The sequence below is a fragment of the Prunus mume genome, linkage group LG3 (assembly GCF_029339155.1).
Source record: "Prunus mume cultivar Tortuosa linkage group LG3, ASM2933915v1, whole genome shotgun sequence".
Lineage (NCBI taxonomy): Eukaryota > Viridiplantae > Streptophyta > Magnoliopsida > Rosales > Rosaceae > Prunus > Prunus mume.
The window spans coordinates 8077991-8098197 of record NC_142700.1 but is presented as its reverse complement, the minus strand read 5'-3'; the positions used below and the strand labels follow the sequence as shown (position 1 = coordinate 8098197).

Sequence of the window (20207 nt, the reverse complement as noted above, 5' to 3'; positions counted from 1 at the left end):
TGGAGGAAATCCTCAAAAAGGGTATGAAATCCCATCTTGAGACAGCTAAACAGTTCAGAAATAGTTAATTATGTGGGGGAATAGATCACGAATCTTTATAATTAGGATTTGGCTTTACTTGTTTGAGGAGGTAAAAACAAGTTTAAGTATGTCACCCAAAAAAAGGACAAGTTTTTGTTTTAGGGATGAATATTTTGAACATGGAATTGGAATTTCAAATATACATCCAATATGCAGGTAATATTTGGATACAAATTTAATTATAGATTCTTTCCTTTTTTTTGTTCTTTTTAATTATAGCCAACAAATTAAATGGTCACGATACACTTGTTAATAGTTTACCGAGTTTCGATGTGGATGTGGTGATTTAAACTATGCGCCAACTGTGACGAACTACGTCTATGCTCTGTCCCGAAGTGCTTTGGAGTACTAACGGAACACGAATGATCGAAAACTTAAAGTAAACGAGACTTGCCATTATTGTTATCCAATGAGAGTTTTTTTTTTCTTTTCTATAATAGCGAGAGTTGTCGTTACTACGTAAATGACATGCGTGACATGTAGAACAACTACTTACTAAATTTGCATTTCTCTACCTTTTCTTAAACCACAACCAATTCCTCTTACTTCTTAAAATATTTTTCCTCTCCTTTTCTAAATTTTAACTATTCCAATTCATTACAGGAAAATTCAATGATAGTTTTAACCTCACATCACTAGAACTATTCAACAGATGCGATTCAGGTTTGATTTTGGTGATTTTTTTTTTTTCAGCCAATCCGATTTAAACCAATTTCGGTGCAGTTTTCAATTTTTCCAGTTTCGGACTTGATATTTTATATATATATATTTCTTCTTCTTTTTTCCACAAATCCCAACTAAAATTTTATTTTTTGGGCTTAAAAATTCACAAATTATTCAAATTCATGTAACACAGATATTATTGGGCATAGAAAAGAAGGTGTTTTAAAGTTGGGCTTGGGGAAATATTAGTTATGGGATTATAAATTTAGCATTGGACTTAAATACGCAGTCGGTCTAGTTTGTTTCGATTTTGCAAGGTGTGAAATCGGCACAAGAACTGGTTTGAACTTGTCTGATCCATTTAGGTGCCGGTTTGTTAACTTTGTAATCAACAACATTTTTTTTCGGTTTTTCCATCCAGTGCGGCTCGAATATTCCGGTTTTTCGGTCTCGATGCCCACCCCCAATTGTCACTAAAGTTGTGTTCATGTTGGCACCACCAAGCAAAGAAAAACAACAAAATCTATCTTCATTTCAGTTGTGAGTTTAAGTTTATGCGATTTGAAGAAACTTGTGCATTTATTCTTTAAAGTTATCCCTAGCCAGGGATGAGAATAAGAATAAGTAAAATGTTTAATCCGTTTCAATGTAACTATAAAAGGCCTTGTGGGAATCCTCTTTAACATCATTTTATTTCTTTCACTTAATTTTTCATTTTATTTTCATTTTTATCTTTTTCTACTTGCCCGGTAATATCCACATACTTATAACTTCTTATTTTTTAATGAAAAAATGTAACCAAAAATTAAAACCAGAAGATAAGTGTTTGCAATTTTGTTATTATTTTTCATACTTCGAAATGAAAACAACAAATAAACAAAATGGATCAAAGCCGTGTGGGTTTTGTAGTTGGCGCTATAAAGCCCAACCCGCCGAAGCTTGGAAAGTGCAGGCAAAGTCTGCCCCATTTCCGACCACACAATTTCAAGTCCACTGAGCCACAACACCCAAAGAAAATTGGTGGTTGCCAATTAACGGTCGAAATTCCAAAAACAATTCCAGTCTTCATCACTATCTCTCACTCTCTGGCTCTTCAGTCACAAACCCACTTCCTCTCACACCTCCATGATCACCTGCAAAGCTTCAAAGTTCAACCATGGAGCTCCCTCTCCACTCTACACTTCCAAAAGAGGCCTTAAACATGTACAATTGTACAGGACATGCCACACTCCGCGCAACAAGAATTGCTTGGTCTTTTCTTCCTTAGCAGATGGACCCAGATGGAATCAGTACCGCCATTTCACAGGCAACAACAATAAGGATGGCAGCAGCACTGTTTACAAGAAACCCAGAAACCCAGAAGAGGCAGAGGAAGAAGGAGAGAGAAAGGTCCATTGTGAAGTGGACATGATTTCATGGAGGGAGCGCCGAATCAAGGCCGAAATTTCGGTGAATGCCGATATCGATTCGGTTTGGAACGCTCTCACTGATTATGAGCGTCTCGCTGACTTCATTCCCAATCTTGTTTCCAGGTACTGCCTTCAGTGATTTTATTTAAAGATTTAATTTTTATCAGTTTATCAAGTGATCCTTTTGATTAATGCTTGTGGTTGTAGTGGGAGAATTCCATGTCCACATCCAGGGCGTATATGGTTGGAGCAGAGAGGGTTGCAGAGGGCACTGTATTGGCATATTGAAGCTCGGGTTGTTTTGGACCTTCAAGAATTTCCTAACTTAGTGGGTATCTAAATTAAAACCCAATTGTTGTTTCTTAATGCTTAAAATTTGGTTAAATATGGTGGATAGGGAACAAATTCATTTCCTATATGTATGTGGGTTTGATGCTAATATGCAAGTGGGTTACTCTGAAGTTCTTATGCTTTCTTCTTTGTAATTTGCTGTTGTTGATTTTTTTAGAGTGATAATGATCGTGAGCTCCACTTTTCCATGGTTGATGGGGACTTCAAGAAGTTTGAAGGCAAATGGTCTGTTAGATGCGGGACAAGGTGGGATAGAAGTACTCAGTTTGTAAGATAACGTTGTATCGGCTATTGAAGTTGTGTTGTATTTTCTCATTTTCTCATTTCTCACTGATGATTGCAGGTCATCATCAGCAATTTTATCATATGAACTTAATGTGATACCACGATTCAACTTTCCAGCCATTTTCTTGGAGAGAATAATCAGATCAGATCTTCCTGTGAATCTTCGGGCCTTGGCCTGTAGATCTGAAAAGACTTTTTTAAGGGGATCAGAAGATAACAATAACAGAAAGTTCCCTGCCTAGCACATCCATGGCTGTTACTAGTTCACCCCCCAAAAACATCGATGGTTCTTTGTGTGAAAAGGATTATCCCCTTCATGAGTTTAAAGAAAATGTTGCTGGCTCTAATTCTGGTTCATTGCCCCCATCTTCTACTGAGTTGAACAGTAACTGGGGTGTTTTTGGAAAAGTATGCAGACTTGATAGGCCTTGCTTGGTGGATGAGGTTCATCTTCGTAGATTTGATGGTCTATTGGTAAAAAATTGACCCTGGACTATTCAACCTAGCCTTTTTGTCCTAGAGAGAGCCTCTTCTGTGTAGCAATTAATGATAAAATGATTTTGGCTGAAGGAAAATGGAGGTGTTCATCGCTGTGTTGTTGCTAGCATAACAGTAAAAGCTCCTGTTCGTGAAGTATGGAATGTTTTGACGGCTTATGAAAGTCTTCCTGAGTAAGTAATATCTACTCGTTTTTGTGTTGAGTTATGCATCTATATACATAGTTGATATAAGCAGTTCCCACTCCGGCTAGTTTCTAGACTGCTTATAGTTAGACAGGTAATATTTTGGAAAGCCAAATGAAGAGGTTGGTAGAAAGATCAAATCATAAGTAAGTAAAAAAGGAATTAAAATGATTTGGAGAAATGTGAAGATATATCACAAGCCTTAATCAGCTAAGCAGCTGAGTTGAGACTTAGCATAGGGTACAAGGGTGTTCAAGTTTGTTGGAGTTCATGGGATATTAGTTAGAATTGTCTCTGATATGCTTATATACCAATGATAGACTGTAGTTCCCCAACCATAGTGGTAAGTTGGTTATAAGATTGTACTTTGCCTTTGCTTCCTGTCTTGTCTGCTGTAGTAAAATCATATGTTCATTGAAAAAGTATTCATATATAACATACATGAAAAGTAATGAAACGAAGGTATTCTATTAGTTCCTGCAAGTTTGTTTTACGATTGCTTTCATCTACCTGATTCTTTTTGCATATGAAATTAAACTTTTCAGGATAGTCCCAAATTTGGCAATCAGTAGGATATTGTCAAGAGAAAACAACAAAGTCCGCATTCTTCAGGTAGTAGCAGTCTTTCCATTAACTGTAAACTAAGACCATACTTTTTCTACAGTCTTTTTTAATTTTGCGATCAGATAATGTGTCTGATCTCTAAATGTACATTTTGTGGATCTTATTAGTTAATAAAGAGGACAATCTATAGCTCCAGCTGTATAAATAGGCAATCTCTGATCCTTAAAAAATGGTGCTAAAGATATGTCATTGTAATAGTCTTAAGTGATCTGAGAGTGCCAATCATTTTAAAAGTCATACACAAGTTAACTTACTTTTCCTGTAATGTGCAGGAAGGATGCAAGGGCTTACTTTATATGGTGCTTCATGCGCGTGTTGTCCTAGACTTGTGTGAACAGCTTGAACAGGAGATAAGTTTTGAACAGGTTGAAGGGGACTTTGACTCATTTAGAGGTAAATGGGTTTTTGAGCAGCTAGGAAGTCATCACACACTGTTAAAGTACTCTGTGGAATCGAAAATGCGCAAGGATACTTTTCTTTCTGAAGCCATCATGGAAGAGGTTTGTGTTATTTGTGCAATCATTAACCATCTCTTTGTATATTAACTTTAATAATTTATCCACATTAAACCCAACTCGTAAATACGAAATCAGTCCGCATTCCATGTTTGATCTAAAATTACATGTTGAGCCTTGAAAAGGACAATCTATTGATATCTATTTGTCATGTCATCGTAGGTTATATATGAAGATCTCCCTTCAAATTTATGTACCATACGAGATTACGTAGAAAAGAGGGAGGCGGCACACTCAATGAAAGCATGTGATGAAAGTATATTTAGGGAGGAACAAACGGCTTCATCTAGCACAGACCGTGATGATGAAAGTTGTATAGCAGTTGATCGGCTTTCTGAAACCAATGCTCAAAGTTCATCTAGGCAAAGGCCGAGAGTACCAGGCTTGCAGAGGGATATTGAAGTGTTGAAAAGTGAGCTCCTGAAATTTATTTCAGAGCATGGGCAGGAAGGATTTATGCCCATGAGAAAGCAACTTCGTTTGCATGGGAGGGTAGATATCGAGAAAGCAATCACACACATGGGTGGATTCCGGAGGATTGCAACATTGATGAACCTCTCTCTTGCTTATAAACATCGAAAACCAAAGGGCTATTGGGACAACCTTGATACTTTGCAGGAAGAGGTAGGCTGTAATCATAACGTGTGCTAAATCTCTTGTTATAGAAAAAAGGAAAAGAGCTCAAACTCCCTGGTTTAACAGAATTCCATTTTACATACAGATTAATCGATTTCAGAGGAGCTGGGGAATGGACCCTTCATTCATGCCCAGTAGAAAGTCATTTGAGCGTGCAGGTAAGAAATGACCAACAACATGAAGATTGTTGTATTGTATATACTACTGATTTGTTACTCCTTTTGTTTGATTTCCTTATTCTTATTTTTTTAAAATTTCATGTAACTGGACAAGATTTGAACCTAAGACTTACCTCAAACCACCAACTCACTTTACCCTTGAGGGCAAGGCCTAGGACTTGATAGAAGGAGATTATGATCTCATAGTTGGTTAGATGGTTTACTGTGGCATAGCCATTGCATGTTTGAGAGGGACATAACAGTCCGCAGCTAGCCAGACTTAGTTTTTCCTTGTCTTTTGGTTTCTGCTACAATTTGTTTACTAGGAACCTAGGTTGTTTCACCTTACTAAGTAAATACTGTTCTTTGTATCTTCCTATAAAACCAATTCTGTTTTCAACATTTTACAGGGCGCTACGACATTGCGCGTGCATTAGAAAAGTGGGGAGGCCTTCATGAGGTTTCACGTCTACTGTCGCTCAAGGTGCGGCACCCTAATCGACAGCTGAACCTCGCCAGGGATGTAAACCTTGATTATGTAGTATCAACTGATGTAGATGGAGAGAAAGTGGCACCATCTAATCCCTATGTATCTCAAGATACACAAAAGTGGATCTCAGAACTAAAACATTTGGATATTAATTGGGTTGAATAGAAAAAGCATTTCATTTTTCTGTCTCTCTTGTTCACAAAACCTTTGATTTGTCATTCATCAGATGAAAGAATGTAGATCCTCCAGTATTCAGTGGATGAGTCAACTGAGCATGTTCTTTCTATTCATCCTGGACTTTACCAGTAAAGTTCTAGTTTCACCAAGAGCAGGATATTCATGCATCTGTTGGGTACAAATTCTGCAGAAAGTTGTGGAAAAAAGATGTAAAATATATGAGGGATGATACATCTAGCTGTTCTTCAAGCAGTTATCTAATTCTAGTTGCTTGGTTGATGGTGCGCTCATCCAAAGTAGATATTAATCTTCCACTATATGATATTTTAATGTAATTTTTATAACATATGTTATTCTTATTCAATAATATGTTAGAAGTATTTGTATAATACGCGAATTTTGTGCGTCTTACCGAAAATTTTGAAAACAATACGTGTATAAAATATTACAAATACGTACGTACAAGTACAATACGACTATTGTATGTTTGCTTTTTAAAAAAACGTGTGACGTGTATAGAACATGAATGTATTTTTGAAAAATACGTACGTACATACATATAAATATTTACATTAATATATATGCATATATGTAAAAGACTATAGCCGCGCATTTATACTATTTATTAAAGACAATTTTTTTTTATAAAAAAACAGTAAAACCGCCTGGCTATACTACTTTTAAAAGAAACCCCAGCTATTTGTCACCACGTGTCAACACAGTTTTATTTTTAAATAAATTTAAAAACACGGACTTTATTTTTAGTGAAAAAGGGATGACCCTCTTCCTCTAATGCGCCACGTGTCCAAAAAGGTATAGCCGACCGGCTATACTGTTTTTAATTAAAAAATATTCAAAGTATAGCCTCGGCTATACTCTTTTATAAAAAATTCACAGTATAGCCGCCCGGCTATACTTTTTAAATACACTGTGTTTAAAATGGGCTATTCCATTTAATACAAAAATTAAAAAAATAAAAAAGGACCCACCTAGTTGCATTAGTTTGTCCCTTATAAATATTAATTTGCTAGTTTCAACATATCCGAAGTAGATATTAATCTTTCACTATATGATATTTTAATGTAATTTTTATAACATATGTTATTCTTATTAAATAATATGTTAGAAGTATTTGTATAATAAGCAAATTTTGTGCGTCTTACTGGAAATTTTGAAAACAATACGTGTATAAACATTACAAATACGTACGTACAAGTACAATACGATTATTGTATGTTTGTTTTTTTAAAAACGTGAGACGTGTATAGAACGCGAATGTATTATTGAAAAGTGCGTACATACATACATATATAATATATATATATATATGTAAAAGACTATAGCCTCTCGTCTATACAATTTATTAAAGACAATTTTTTTAAAAAAAAAACAGTAAAACCGCCCGGCCATACTAATTTTAAAAGAAATTAGACAAAAATAGAGTGTAGCCGTGCGGCTATACGATTTACTAAAGAATAAAACTGAGGAGTTAAAAAAAACTTTTAAAAAATGCGTATAGCCGTGAGGCAAAACTATTTTTAATAAAAAAAAAAGAGGAAACCCCAGCTATTTGTCTCCACGTGTCAACACAGTTTTATTTTTTAAATAAATTAAAAACACGCGTATAGCCTTGCATTGTACTATTTTTTTAATTTAAAAAAGGATGGCCCTCTTCCTCTAATGTGCCACGTGTCCAAAAAAAAGGATAGCCGCAGACTATACGGTATTTTTTTTTTTAAAAAAAAAAAAAGCTGGGGCTATTCCATTTAATACAAAAATTTAAAATAAATAAAAAAAGACCCTCTTAGTTGCATTAGTTTGTCCCTTATAAATATTAATTTACTAGTTTCAACATATCCGAAGCAGATATTAACATCCCACTATGTAATTTTTATAACATATGTTATGAAAGACAATTTTTTATTATAAAAAAAAAGGGGTAAAACTGCCCGGCTACACTATTTTTAAAAGAAATTAGACCAAAATTGAGTATAACCGCTCGACTATACTATTTACTATGGAATAAAACACAGCAGTTAAAAAGAATTTTAAAAAAATGAGCACAGCCGTCCGGCAATACTATTTTTAATATAAACAAAGAGGAAACCCCAACTATTTGTCGCCATGTGTCAACATAGTTTTATTTTTTGAATAAATTAAAATCACAGAGAATAGCCGTTCGGTTGTACTAATTCTTTTATTTTTTTTTAAAGGATGACCCTTTTCCTCTAATGCGCCACATGTCCAAAAAAAAGCATAGCAATAAAAAAATTCGTAGGTGCTATACTTTTTAAATACATTGTGTTTAAAAGGGTCTATTCCATTTAATACAAAAATTAAAAAAAATTAAAGAAGACCCTCCTAGTTGCATTAGTTTGTCCCTTATAAATATTAATTTGCTAGTTTCAACATATCTGAAGTAGATATTAACCTTCCACTATGTAATTTTTATAACATATGTTTTGAAAGATAATTTTTTATTATAAAAAAAACAGTAAAACCCCCTGGCTATAATATTTCTAAAAGAAATTAGAACCAAAATCGAGTATATTAAGGAATAAAACATAGTAGTTAAAAAGAATTTTTTTATAATGAATATAGCCGCCCGGCTATACTATTTTTAATAGAAACAAAGAGGAAACCCGAGCTATTTGTCGCCACATGCCAACACAGTTTTAAGTTGGGAGTTTCACTGATATATCCAAAATATGGGCTGAAATTATAAAAAAACCCCACATGAAAAACACTTTATAAACACACCCAAAACCCATTTATTAAATAATAAATTAGTGTTGAAGTTCCAATAAATTACAACACTGCCACTATCAAGCCCAACAGAAAAAAAACTCAAAAAGCACCCAAACCCAGCCTAATTTTTGTAAAAAAAAAGCCCAAAGTATGGAATGCACTTTAAAAACACACCCAAAATCCATTTACTACATAATAAATGAGTGTTGATGTTCCTATAAATTACATATTTGCCATTGATTAACTTAAAATAAGCCCAATACAAAAGACACACAAAAAAACCCAAAACAAGCACAGCGAGCCTGAAATACATTGTTAATACCATATCATAGAAGTACATTGATAATACCATGTCATAGAAGTATATTGTTAATACCATCTCATACAAAAAACTCAAAAAACCCATAAAAATGCCCAACAAGACATCCGATATCCTTTATAGAAACCACCTCGAATTGTTCACAGTTTCACCAGAAACAATTGCAAATGGCAAAAGGAAATACCTTTACAAGAAGGAAAAAAAACACTATTAATACTGTGTCATAACACTATCTTCTTATGCATATCATAAACTTCAAGTGCATAGCTATATATAGAGCAAAATATAAAGCATGCTTTGTTACTGAAAATCTGTTAATACTATGCCATAAAAGTACACTGTTAATATTATGTCATAGAAGTTCACTTTTAATACTATGTCATAGAAATCATCTCAGTTGCAGGGTATGAACAGTATAACAACTGTTCATACTACTTACTGGAATGTCAACAACAATGCCATTTCATTTGCATAATAGGTACGATAAAGAATCCAAATAGTACCAAACATCAAAACCAAGTTAACACTAAATAGTGTTTTACAAATTAAAATCACAAAGAACCTAGATCACTGAGAATCTAAATCCAAGAACAATAATTATCATTTTTCTTGTCTTTTATTCAATTTTCTCAGTAACCAAACATTAGATAGCATACACAAATAGAGCTAAACAAGTCAACAACAATGAGAAAAACAAGCATAATGAATTCTAAATCTCTAATTTCAAATATTATATCATTCTAAAATAGAAAATGCAATATAGTAATGACTCATATTGACTAATTAAATATTTTACGCCAAAAACTCATTCCAAAATTCTAACTACCACCAACTCTAGCATCATCGGCGCTCCAAAGAATGAAGAATCAAATTGAATCACCATATCATCATTGCCAAAATCTCAATTCAATCATACACTAAGCAAACACTGTTAGTATTATGTAAGAGAAATCAACTCAATTGCAGGGTATGAACAGTATAACAATTGTTCATACCACTTACTAGAAGTTAACAAATGTTCATACCACTTATAGATAACAAATTATATACTACAAATCAACTTACCAACTTTGGTCATTCCAATACCACTATCAATAATAGTCAAGGTATTGTTGTTTTTGTCAGGGATGAAGAGCTTTGGCTGACCATTGGGCTTGCTCTTGTCAATTATACTCTCAAATCTAATCTTGTCAAGAGCCTACAAATAGAGCATGACATAATGAGCCAAAGGAAATTCAATTCAAACAAAAACATTATTGAAAAAACTTATTCTCTACATAGCTTTTCCACATCAATTCAGCAAGAGACAAGAACACTAAAGACTTTTTATAAAGAAATTTGAAAAGCATGCAAATAAACCTTCTAAGGAAATACCTGATAATTAATTATTTTAAATTATGAGAATATTTGAAAATTAGAATAGAAAACACTCAATTTTAGGGTGAGCCAAACACGAAATCTGAAGGCCATGATTTTCTATGAAAGGCTTGCCTTAGTGAACAGGAGATCTGGGTTGAAAACATATAAACCATAGTATTTCGTTGAAAGAACTGATAGTGAATTACATGTCTACTAAACTAAAATCCTAAATCTAAACGCTAGACATCGAAAAACTACATATCCAGAACAGAGCAGAACCCACCACACTTCAAGAACTTGTAAACTTGGTCACCGCCTTAGTCCCTTGGACACCGCGTGCTTAGCGAGCTCACCAGGAAGCACAAGCCTCACAGCATCTGGATCTCCCAAGAAGTAATGGTCGGCTTCTTGTTGTACCTTGCAAGCTGGAAGACTCCTGGGCGAGCTTCTCAAAGATGTCGTTGATGAAGTGTTCATGATGCCCATGGCCTTGCTGGAGATCCCAATATTAGGGTGAACGTGCTTGACCTTGAAGATATAGATCTTGTAGGTCTCACGCTCTTCTTCGATCTCTTCTTCTTCTTATCTCCGACGGTGGCTCCGGCTTCCTTGGGAGCTTCTTGCAGCCTTCGGCTTTTTCTCGGGGCTTTCTCACCACAATGACTTCTTCTCCTCCACTGGCTTCTTCTCGGTGGGCTTCTTCTCAGCTTTGGGAGCCATTGGAGTTGTGAGAGAAAAGTTAGGGTTTGAGAATTTGGGAGTTTTCAAAACGAAAGGGATGCGATTCGATTAGAGAGAACAGGAGATTAAGATGCTTTGTTTGAGAATCAAAGTGGTGGGATGGATTGTTTATATAGATGAAAGTAGGATCTGCTACGTAACGGAGATTGTCGTCGGTCTTGTGTTTGTCCATGGCTTTGAAACTGTTTGGTTTACTTTGAAGGCATATAGAGGGAAGAATGGAGAGAACAGAGGAGAGATGGTGGTTTGAAGCAGGAGAGGGGCTTGGGGCTTCAAACTTGAGGTTGTCAAATATGAGGGAAGCTTCAAAAAATCGAGATCCAAAACTAATTTAATGCTAAAAAGGGTAATAAAGATATTTCATCTTATTAATTAAATTAAAATATATACAATTGTTAATTTTTGGGTTAATTTTGGGTGTGTTTCTATGTTTTAAATAGTGTAAGGTATATTTATAGTTTCATGTCTAGGATTGGGTATTTCACTAATTTTGTATTTTAAGTTTTGATAAAATTAAAATCACATAGTATAGACATGCGGCCGTATTTTTTTTTTTTATATTTTAAAAAGGATGACCCTCTTCCTCTAATATGCCACGTGTCCAAAAAAAAAAAAAGCATAGCAATAAAAAAATTCTTAGGGGCTATACTTTTCAAATACATTGTGTTTAAAAGGGGCTATTCCATTTAAAACAAGAACGAAAAAAATTAAAAAAGGACCCTCCTAGTTGCATTAGTTTGTCCCTTATAAATATTAATTTGCTAATTTCAACATATCCGAACTAGATATTAACCTTCCACTATGTAATTTTTATAACATATGTTTTGAACGACAATTTTTTATTATAAAATAAAAAACAGTAAACCCGCCCGGCTATACTATTTTTAAAATAAATTAGAGAAAAATTCAGTATAGCCGTATATGATTGACTAAAGGAATATAACACAGCAGTTAAAAAGAATTTATAAAAAATGAGTACAGCCGACCGGCTATACAATTTTTAATATAAACAAAGAGGAAACCCTAGCTATTTGTCACCACCTTTCAACACAGTTTTATTTTTTACATTTATTAAACGACATGTATTTATAAAAAAACCCAAGCACTTAAAATCACACCCAAAATCAACCCCAAAGTCATTTTTGGGTGTGTTTATAAATGGGTTTTGAGTGTGTATAATGATGGGTTTTGGGTGTGTTTATAAAGTGTTTTGGGTGTTGGGTTTTTTTTATAATTTCAACGGGTGTTTTAGTGAAACTCCCTTTATTTTTTGAATCAATTAAAATCACAGAGTATAGCGTTTTTAAAATTAAAAACAAAAAGGATGACCCTCTTCTTCTAATGCGCCACGTGTCCAAAAAAAAGCATGGCCATAAAAAAATTCGTAGGGCCATACTTTTTAAATACATTGTGTTTAAAAGGGCTATTCCATTTAATACAAAAATTTAAAAAGGGCCCTCCTAGTTGCATTAGTTTGTCCCTTATAAATATTAATTTGCGAGTTTCACTATATCCGAAGTAATATTAACCTTTCACTATGTAATTTTTATAACATATGTTATTAAAGACAATTTTTTATTATTATAAAAAACAGTAAAACCGCTCGGCAATACTATTTTTTAAAGAAATTAGACAAAAATCGATTATAGCCGTGCGGCTGCACTATTTACTAAGGAATTAAGCAAAGTAGTTAAAAAGAATTTTTAAAAAATGAGTACAGCCGGTCGGCTATACTATTTTTAATATAAACAAAGAGGAAACCCCTTCTATTTGCCGCCACGTGTCAACACAGTTTTATTTTTGAATAAATTAAAATAAAAGAATATAGCCGTGCGGCTGTACAATTTTTTTTAAAAAATTGATGGCCTCTTCCTCTAATGCGCCAGTGTCCAAAAAAAAAAGCATAGCCATAAAAAAAAATCGTAGGGGCTGTACTGTTTAAATACATTGTGTTCAAAAGGGGCTATTCCATTTAAAACAAAAATTAAAAAAAAATTAAAAAAGGACCCTCCTAGTTGCATTCGTTTGTCCCTTATGAATATTAATTTGCTAGTTTCAACATATCCGAAGTAGATATTAACCTTCCACTATGTAATTTTTATAACATATGTGTTTTGTAAGACAATTTTTTATTATAAAAAAAAAAGAGTAAAACTGCCTGGCTATACTATTTTTAAAATAAATTAGACCAAAATAGAGTATAGCCGCGGCTATATGATTGACTAAGCAATAAAACACAGCAGTGAAAAAGAATTTTTAAAAATGAGTACCGCCGTCCGACTATACTATTTTTAATATAAACAAAGAGGAAACCCTTTCTATTTCTCGCCAAGTGTCAACACATGTTTATTTTTTGAATAAAAAATTAAAGTAAAAAAAAAAGAATAAAAAAATATAGCCGCCTTCCACTATGCCTGCCGTATACGATTCAATTTTATACTAAATTAAAATTGATAAAATTAAAAGACCTGTACTTCCCTCTTCCTCTAATGCGCCAGTTGTCCAAAAAAAACGCATAGCCATAAAAAAATTCGTAGGGGCTATACTTTTTAAATACATTGTGTTTTAAAGGGGCTATTCCATTTAAAACAAAAATTTTTAAAAAATTAAAAAAGGATCCCTCCTAGTTGCATTCGTTTGACCCTTATAAATATTAATTTGCTAGTTTCAACATATCTGAAGTAGATATTAACCTTCCACTATGTAATTTTTAGGCTTAAATGCTACAGTGGCCCTTGATACATTGGTCAATTCTCACTTTACCCCCTGAAAGTTAAAGTGACCCACATTGCCCTCTTGACCAAGGTTTGATGTTCCACATTAACCCTACCGTTAACTCCATCCAAAAGTCCGTTAAGTTTGATGACATGGCAGGGGTATTTTAGTAATTTTGTGTACATAAGTTTTTTAATTACTTAAAAAACATTAAAATAAAATAGATTTTAGAAGGGGTAAAACAAAAACAAAAAAACAATAAAAACCCAACCCATCCCTTCTCCCCAATCGCACTAAGTCCTCCCATTCCTTTTCTCCTTGTAACCCCACGCACTGAAACCCAAAGCTCCCCCAACCTGCAACCCGCCCTTCTCCTGTGCGAACTTGGAAAGCCATCACCCCCACCCGCAACCCATCCTTCCTCGCAGAACCCAGAACCTATTCCTCCACCACCCTCTTCCCCAACCTACAACCCACCCCTCCTTGTGCAGAACCCAAAACCCATCGCCCACCTCCTGGTAAACCACTATCCTCGGCAAAACCCAAAACCCACCCTTGGCAAAAATCAAAAGAACAACCCTCCCTTTATTTTTTCAACCCCACTCCCACAGAACGCCAACCTCCATACCCATTAATTAGCTTTCAAGTTTCATGCCTCCCATCCCAAAACAACGAAGAGAGAGAGAGAGAGAGAGAGAGAGAGAGAGAGAGAGAGAGAGAGAGAGAGAGAGATTAGGGCTGCCAATTATCTCCATCTAGAAGAATAGAATTATTTTGGAAACAACATTTTTGTTATTCCTAGAAAAATAGCAAGAAGCCCCTCTTTGGTACATTCATGTATATATTGAAAAGTGTTTGCTACAGTTGTTCTTTGACAGGATAATCCAGCCTAGTTGCTTCTTGAAGTATCAAGAAATTGGTACAAAAACTTGTCTGAGTGTGAGAGGTTTTGGATCATAACAATTTATCAAACCTTATCAAATGTTTTCCTTTGCTGTTTTTCTTTAAGGCCGAAGCCTCCTGGGTGTTTGTGGATTGTTTCAAATGCTGAAGAAATGTTTATATTTCTATGGCAGCTAAGCTTGCCTTCATTTAGAAGGTAATATGATCAAGGGAAATGGAAAAGGTAAACAGGTAGCAATATTATGCAATCTTAAGCAATGTGCTGCTTAATGTTTGAGTTGTTGGCTAGAACTCTGTACTGGAACAACATGATTTGTTCTACAAGGACAACAAAAGGTTGATATTCTCTCAGCTTGCAATCTTGTAAACTATTTTGGGAAAATGGTTCTTAGGGTTCAGGTGTTGGTCAGATCACTGTGCATCAGGAAGGTTAGTTTAAGATATGAGAGAGAGAGAGAGAGAGAGAGAGAGAGAGAGAGAGATCAATTTTTTAAAGTTTTAAATTTTATGTTTGTATGTTTAATTTTTTAAAGTAATTAATTTTTTATTAATTTTTTATCCATGATGGAGGTGGGCTTTACTTTGCCACATTACCCACTCAAATTTAAAAAACTTAGGTACACAAAATTACTACAACACCCCTGCCACATCATCAAACTTAACATATTTTTGGATGAAATTGACGGTAGGGGGCCCTGTGGAACATCAAACCTTGGTCAAGGGGGCAAAGTGGGTCACTTTAACTTCCAAGGGGTAAAGTGAGAATTGACTAATGTTTCAAGGGACACTGTAGCATTTAAGCCTAATTTTTATAACATATGTTTTGGAAGACAATTTTTTATTATTAAAAAAAAAAAAAAGTAAAACCGCCTGGCTATACTATTTTAAAAATAAATTAGACCAAAACAGTATCGCATATATTATTGACTAAGCAATAAAACATAGCAGTGAAAAGAATTTAAAAAAATGAGTACAGCCGTCCGGCTATACGATTTTCAATATAAACAAAGAGGAAACCCCAGCTATTTATCGCGATGTGTCAACACAGTATAGCCGTGCGGCTGTACTATTTGTTTTTTTAATTTTTTGAAAAGGATGACCCTCTTCCTCTAATGCGCTACATGTCCAAAAAAAAGCATAGCCATAAAAAAATTCGTAGGGGCTATACTTTTCAAATACATTGTGTTTAAAAGGGGGCTATTCCATTTAAAACAAGAACTAAAAAAATTAAAAAAGGACCCTCCTAGTTGCATTAGTTTGTCCCTTATAAATATTAACTTCCTAGTTTCAACATATCCGAAGTAGAATATTAACCTTCCACTATGTAATTTTTATAACATATGTTTTGAAAGACAATTTTTTATTATAAAATAAAAAACAGTAAAACCGCCCGGCTATACTATTTTTAAAATAAATTAGAGAAAAGTTGAGTATAGCCTAAAGGGAATAAAACACAGCAGTTAAAAAGAATTTTTAAAAAATGAGTACAGCCGCCCGGCTATACGATTTATAATACGAACAAAGAGGAAACCCCAACTATTTGTCGCCACATGTCAACACAGTTTTAAGTTTTGATAAAATTAAAATCACAGTATAGCCGTGCGGCTGTACTATTTTTTATTATTTGTATTTTAAAAAGGATGACCCTCTTCCTCTAATACTCCACGTGTCCAAAAAAAAGCATAGCCATACTTTTTAAATACGTTGTGTTGAAAAGGGGCTATTCCATTTAATACAAAGATTAAAAAGGGACCCACCTTGTTGCATTAGTTTGTCCCCTATAAATATTAATTTTCTAAATTCAACTTATCCGAAGTAGATATTATTAACCTTCCACTATATAATTTGTATAACATAAGTTATTAAAGACCATTTTTTATTATAAAAGAAACAATAAAACCGCCCGGCTATACTATTTTTAAAAGAAATTAGACCAAAATCGGGTATAGCCGTGCGGCTATACGATTTGCTAAAAGAATTTTAAAAATATTCGTACAGCCGTCCGGCTGTACTATTTTTAATATAAAAAAGGGGAAACCCCAGCTATTTGCCGCCACGTGTCAACACAGTTTTATTTTCTGAATAAATTAAGAAACGGAGTATAGCCGTGCGGCTATATGTTTTTTAAAGGATGGCTCTCTTTCTCTAATGCGCCACGTGTCCAAAAAAAAGCATAGCCATACTTTTAAATACATTGTGTTGAAAAGGGGCTATTCCATTTAATACAAAAATTAAAAAAATTAAAAAGGGACCCTCCTAGTTGCATTAGTTTGTCTCTTATAAATATTAATTTTCTAGTTTCAACATATCTGAAGTAGATATTAACATTCCACTACGTAATTTTTATAACATATGTTATTAAAGACCATTTTTTATTATTAAAAAAACAGTAAAACCGTATACTTAGGTGTTTCTGTTTTATCCTTTGGACCTCTCTCGGCTCTCCTGTAACGCATGATCAGTCCAAAGGAAATGGGACAAATCTTGGCTCTCCTGTAACACTTGGATGCAAATATTATATGTGACAAATGTACTTGTAAATGACAACACAAACATAAAATATAGTTTAGTTATCAGCGAAAATTCTACCATGCGCCAGGAGCATGGATGCGCCTAAATTTCAGCCATTAGATCACTTTGAATATATGGCTCTTTAAAAAACACTTGAAATTGAATCCCACCAACCTGTACAACCAGTGAAGGAAGAAAGAGAAAAAACAAACCAAAAAAGCTGACAGCCGACATGGGCTACATAAATAAATAAAAAGTTTAAATAAATAAATAAATACAGTCAACAGAAAGCAACTCAGATTTTGTTGCAATTGTGACAAGGTCTTTGAGTTTGGTGGGCAAAGAGGTGTTTTCTAAGTTTGGGTGGACTTGAGGGAACCTCCAGTAGCTCCATCGCTGCACATAACTCCATTTCAGTAGGAAGAGTAAAATGACTTCTGTTTTGACCTATAAGTTTCAAGCCAACAAGGTGAAGTTCACATTTTAGTTCACCACATTGACATGATACTTCCACACTCAAAAGCTCTGTTCCTTTGGAACCGTCCACTGGCCTGTTTAATAGGAAAAATATGAACAAATTAAGATCAAGGGTGAAGAACATACAAGTAAAACACAGCAAATTAAGCTTCAGAAAAACACAAATAAACATAAATTACAAATAGCTTATACATGTTCTCTTTCACTACAAAATTTTTATAATATCTTCCTCGTGTCATGATAGTCTAGTCAACCCTTAAAATTACCTATTAAAGATGTAACCATTGACTTGCACCCAATTAGCTCCTCTACTTACCTATCTAGATGTGGCTCCATTTTTCACAATGCAATTGCTAACTAGGGTATGAAGATGTTTAAATCTAAAAATTTATATTAGTTTTTGATAAGTTTGTGCTGCAAAAGCGTCTTCCTGATGATAATGATAAGCAACCCATAAACTGAAAAGTACGAAAAGAGAAAAGGAAACAGTTTACTTACAGTTGAGTAGAGCTGACATTTCTCTCACCCAAACTTATCAAGCAAGCACGCAAGGCAAAGAAAGGAAGGTGATAACCAGGTGGAGCTATTTCACAACTTTTTGGATCATGGACAAATGTCACCATTTCACTTTTGAAGTCGTAGCTGCAGATCAGTATTGGAGTGCCAAAGAAGAATTCATGAGAATTTGGACTTATTGCATAGGGTTTTAATCTTCGAAAAGTAATAGCCATACAGCGATATGTCAAAATTTTGTGACAAAGAGTAAATCTGAGAGTCCATTGATCACATCGATCATCATAAGACCAAAAACGAAAAGCATTTGAACTATCACCCTTTACATAGCAGGCAAGGTCCATTGAAACCCCAAGACATCCCATTGTTATGTCGTCTTCGTCGTCTTCAGGGACATGAGGGAGTTCAAGGGCTCTAGCTTGAACAATATTGAGGTCAATACACAAAAGTTTTCGCGAACTAGCCAGGCTGTATAAAACCCCACGCAAGTACACAAAATGACTACAAACCTTGAAACTTTTGAACCCCTCAATAAACATGGGGTTGAGTTGCAACTCATTTCTAACCCATTCTCCATATTGGGATGAAAACACATCCATAATTAAGGTTAGGGTTGAAGTTGAGGTCGAGGAACAATAGGGTAGTGATAGGATTCAAGAGAGTCAAAAGCCAAGGCAGCACAAAAATGTTCATGTTCATGTGGACGTGCTTTAGGTATGGAGACATGTTGTTTGGTGATGTGGTTGAACACACAAAACTGATAAGTGTCTGGGTGGAACAAAAGAATTAAGCCATTACAACAGTCGAGGTTATAATCAGAGGTGGCTCTCATCTGACTTTTAAGACATCGCAATTGAGAACTAATTTTAGATGGTTTATGCAAGTAGAAATTGTTGATGCTCAAAATGGTTAGGCCAAGATTGAGTCCAACTTAGTGATGAGGTGTGATGGATGACGAATGAAGGTGAGGACCTTAAGCATGTGTATAAAGACTTGGGCAAGCGATAAATGTAAAGAAGACAAGATATACGTGGTTCACCCTTAATGAATGGGCTACGTCCATTATGTTCTCATTATAATAGTGTATGATTACATTTGTACATGGGATTGGACTCGAATATAAAGATAACAAGTGAGATGCCCAGTCAGGGATCTAGGAGAGAGTCCCCGGCCCTAGGGTCTAGCTCTGAGACCCGGATCCTCTTCTAAGTGGAGAGAGGAAGTCCCCTTTTCACATGGATACTATTCCCTATTTATAGGGAGGTGAAAGTGGGAGGTTTGTGTAGATTTCGATGTGGGACTTTGCACAAGTCACTTGGTGGTGACACGTGTTGCCTTGGTGCTAGTTGTTTTGAGGCTGGATATGCTCGGTTGATTATGGTGTAAACAGAAATAATTATCATCTAGAGAGATATAACTAAGTCTAACACAAGTTTTATCATGGGTGCAAAGTAAGAAAAGACCCATTCTCCGTAACCAAACATGAGAGATTATTTGATGCCATGACTTGGCCACCATCTTGCATTTCACCAGATCCTTCTGTGATAATCTAAACAAAATATCACACAACAAATCGTCACACAAAGATAAATTCATACCCAAATCCTGATTCAGAGCATCGATTGACAAGTTAGAGAGACGATCAGTAATCATTCTTGTATGTACTTAACAAGAAGAAGAGAAATATTGTGAAACTCAATTTTGATCGTTAGGTTCAGCCACAAGAGAAACCTCAATAAGTTGATCGATATGTAGATCGAAAACTAGCTATAAAAAGGAAGGCTGGCTGAGTACCAAATCCTTCTCCTATGCGGATTTGACTTTATTTCTTTTTACCTATTTTGATATG

General features: G+C 34.7%; 1 protein-coding gene and 2 pseudogenes across 2 annotated transcripts; 1 reads left to right on the top strand and 2 right to left on the bottom strand.

The window, feature by feature from the left end:
• Positions 1-1726: 1726 nt before the first annotated feature.
• Positions 1727-6368, top strand: LOC103325482 (polyketide cyclase/dehydrase/lipid transporter). The gene is given in 11 exon segments (XM_008227649.2): positions 1727-2276; positions 2361-2481; positions 2662-2750; positions 2848-2989; positions 2991-3263; positions 3360-3460; positions 4018-4084; positions 4369-4596; positions 4774-5235; positions 5333-5405; positions 5816-6368. Coding segments are annotated over 11 exon segments (2208 nt in total). The 5' UTR covers positions 1727-1869; the 3' UTR covers positions 6061-6368.
• A 4375-nt stretch (positions 6369-10743) lies between these two features.
• LOC103325481 (histone H2B.1-like) lies at positions 10744-11300 on the bottom strand (annotated as a pseudogene).
• Positions 11301-17391: 6091 nt separating this feature from the next.
• Positions 17392-19243, bottom strand: LOC148918628 (uncharacterized; annotated as a pseudogene). Its single transcript, XR_016125310.1, has 2 exons — positions 18344-19243; positions 17392-17919 (listed from the first exon to the last, which is right to left on the bottom strand). The product of XR_016125310.1 is annotated as an uncharacterized LOC148918628 (transcript).
• Between the last annotated feature and the right edge of the window lie 964 nt (positions 19244-20207).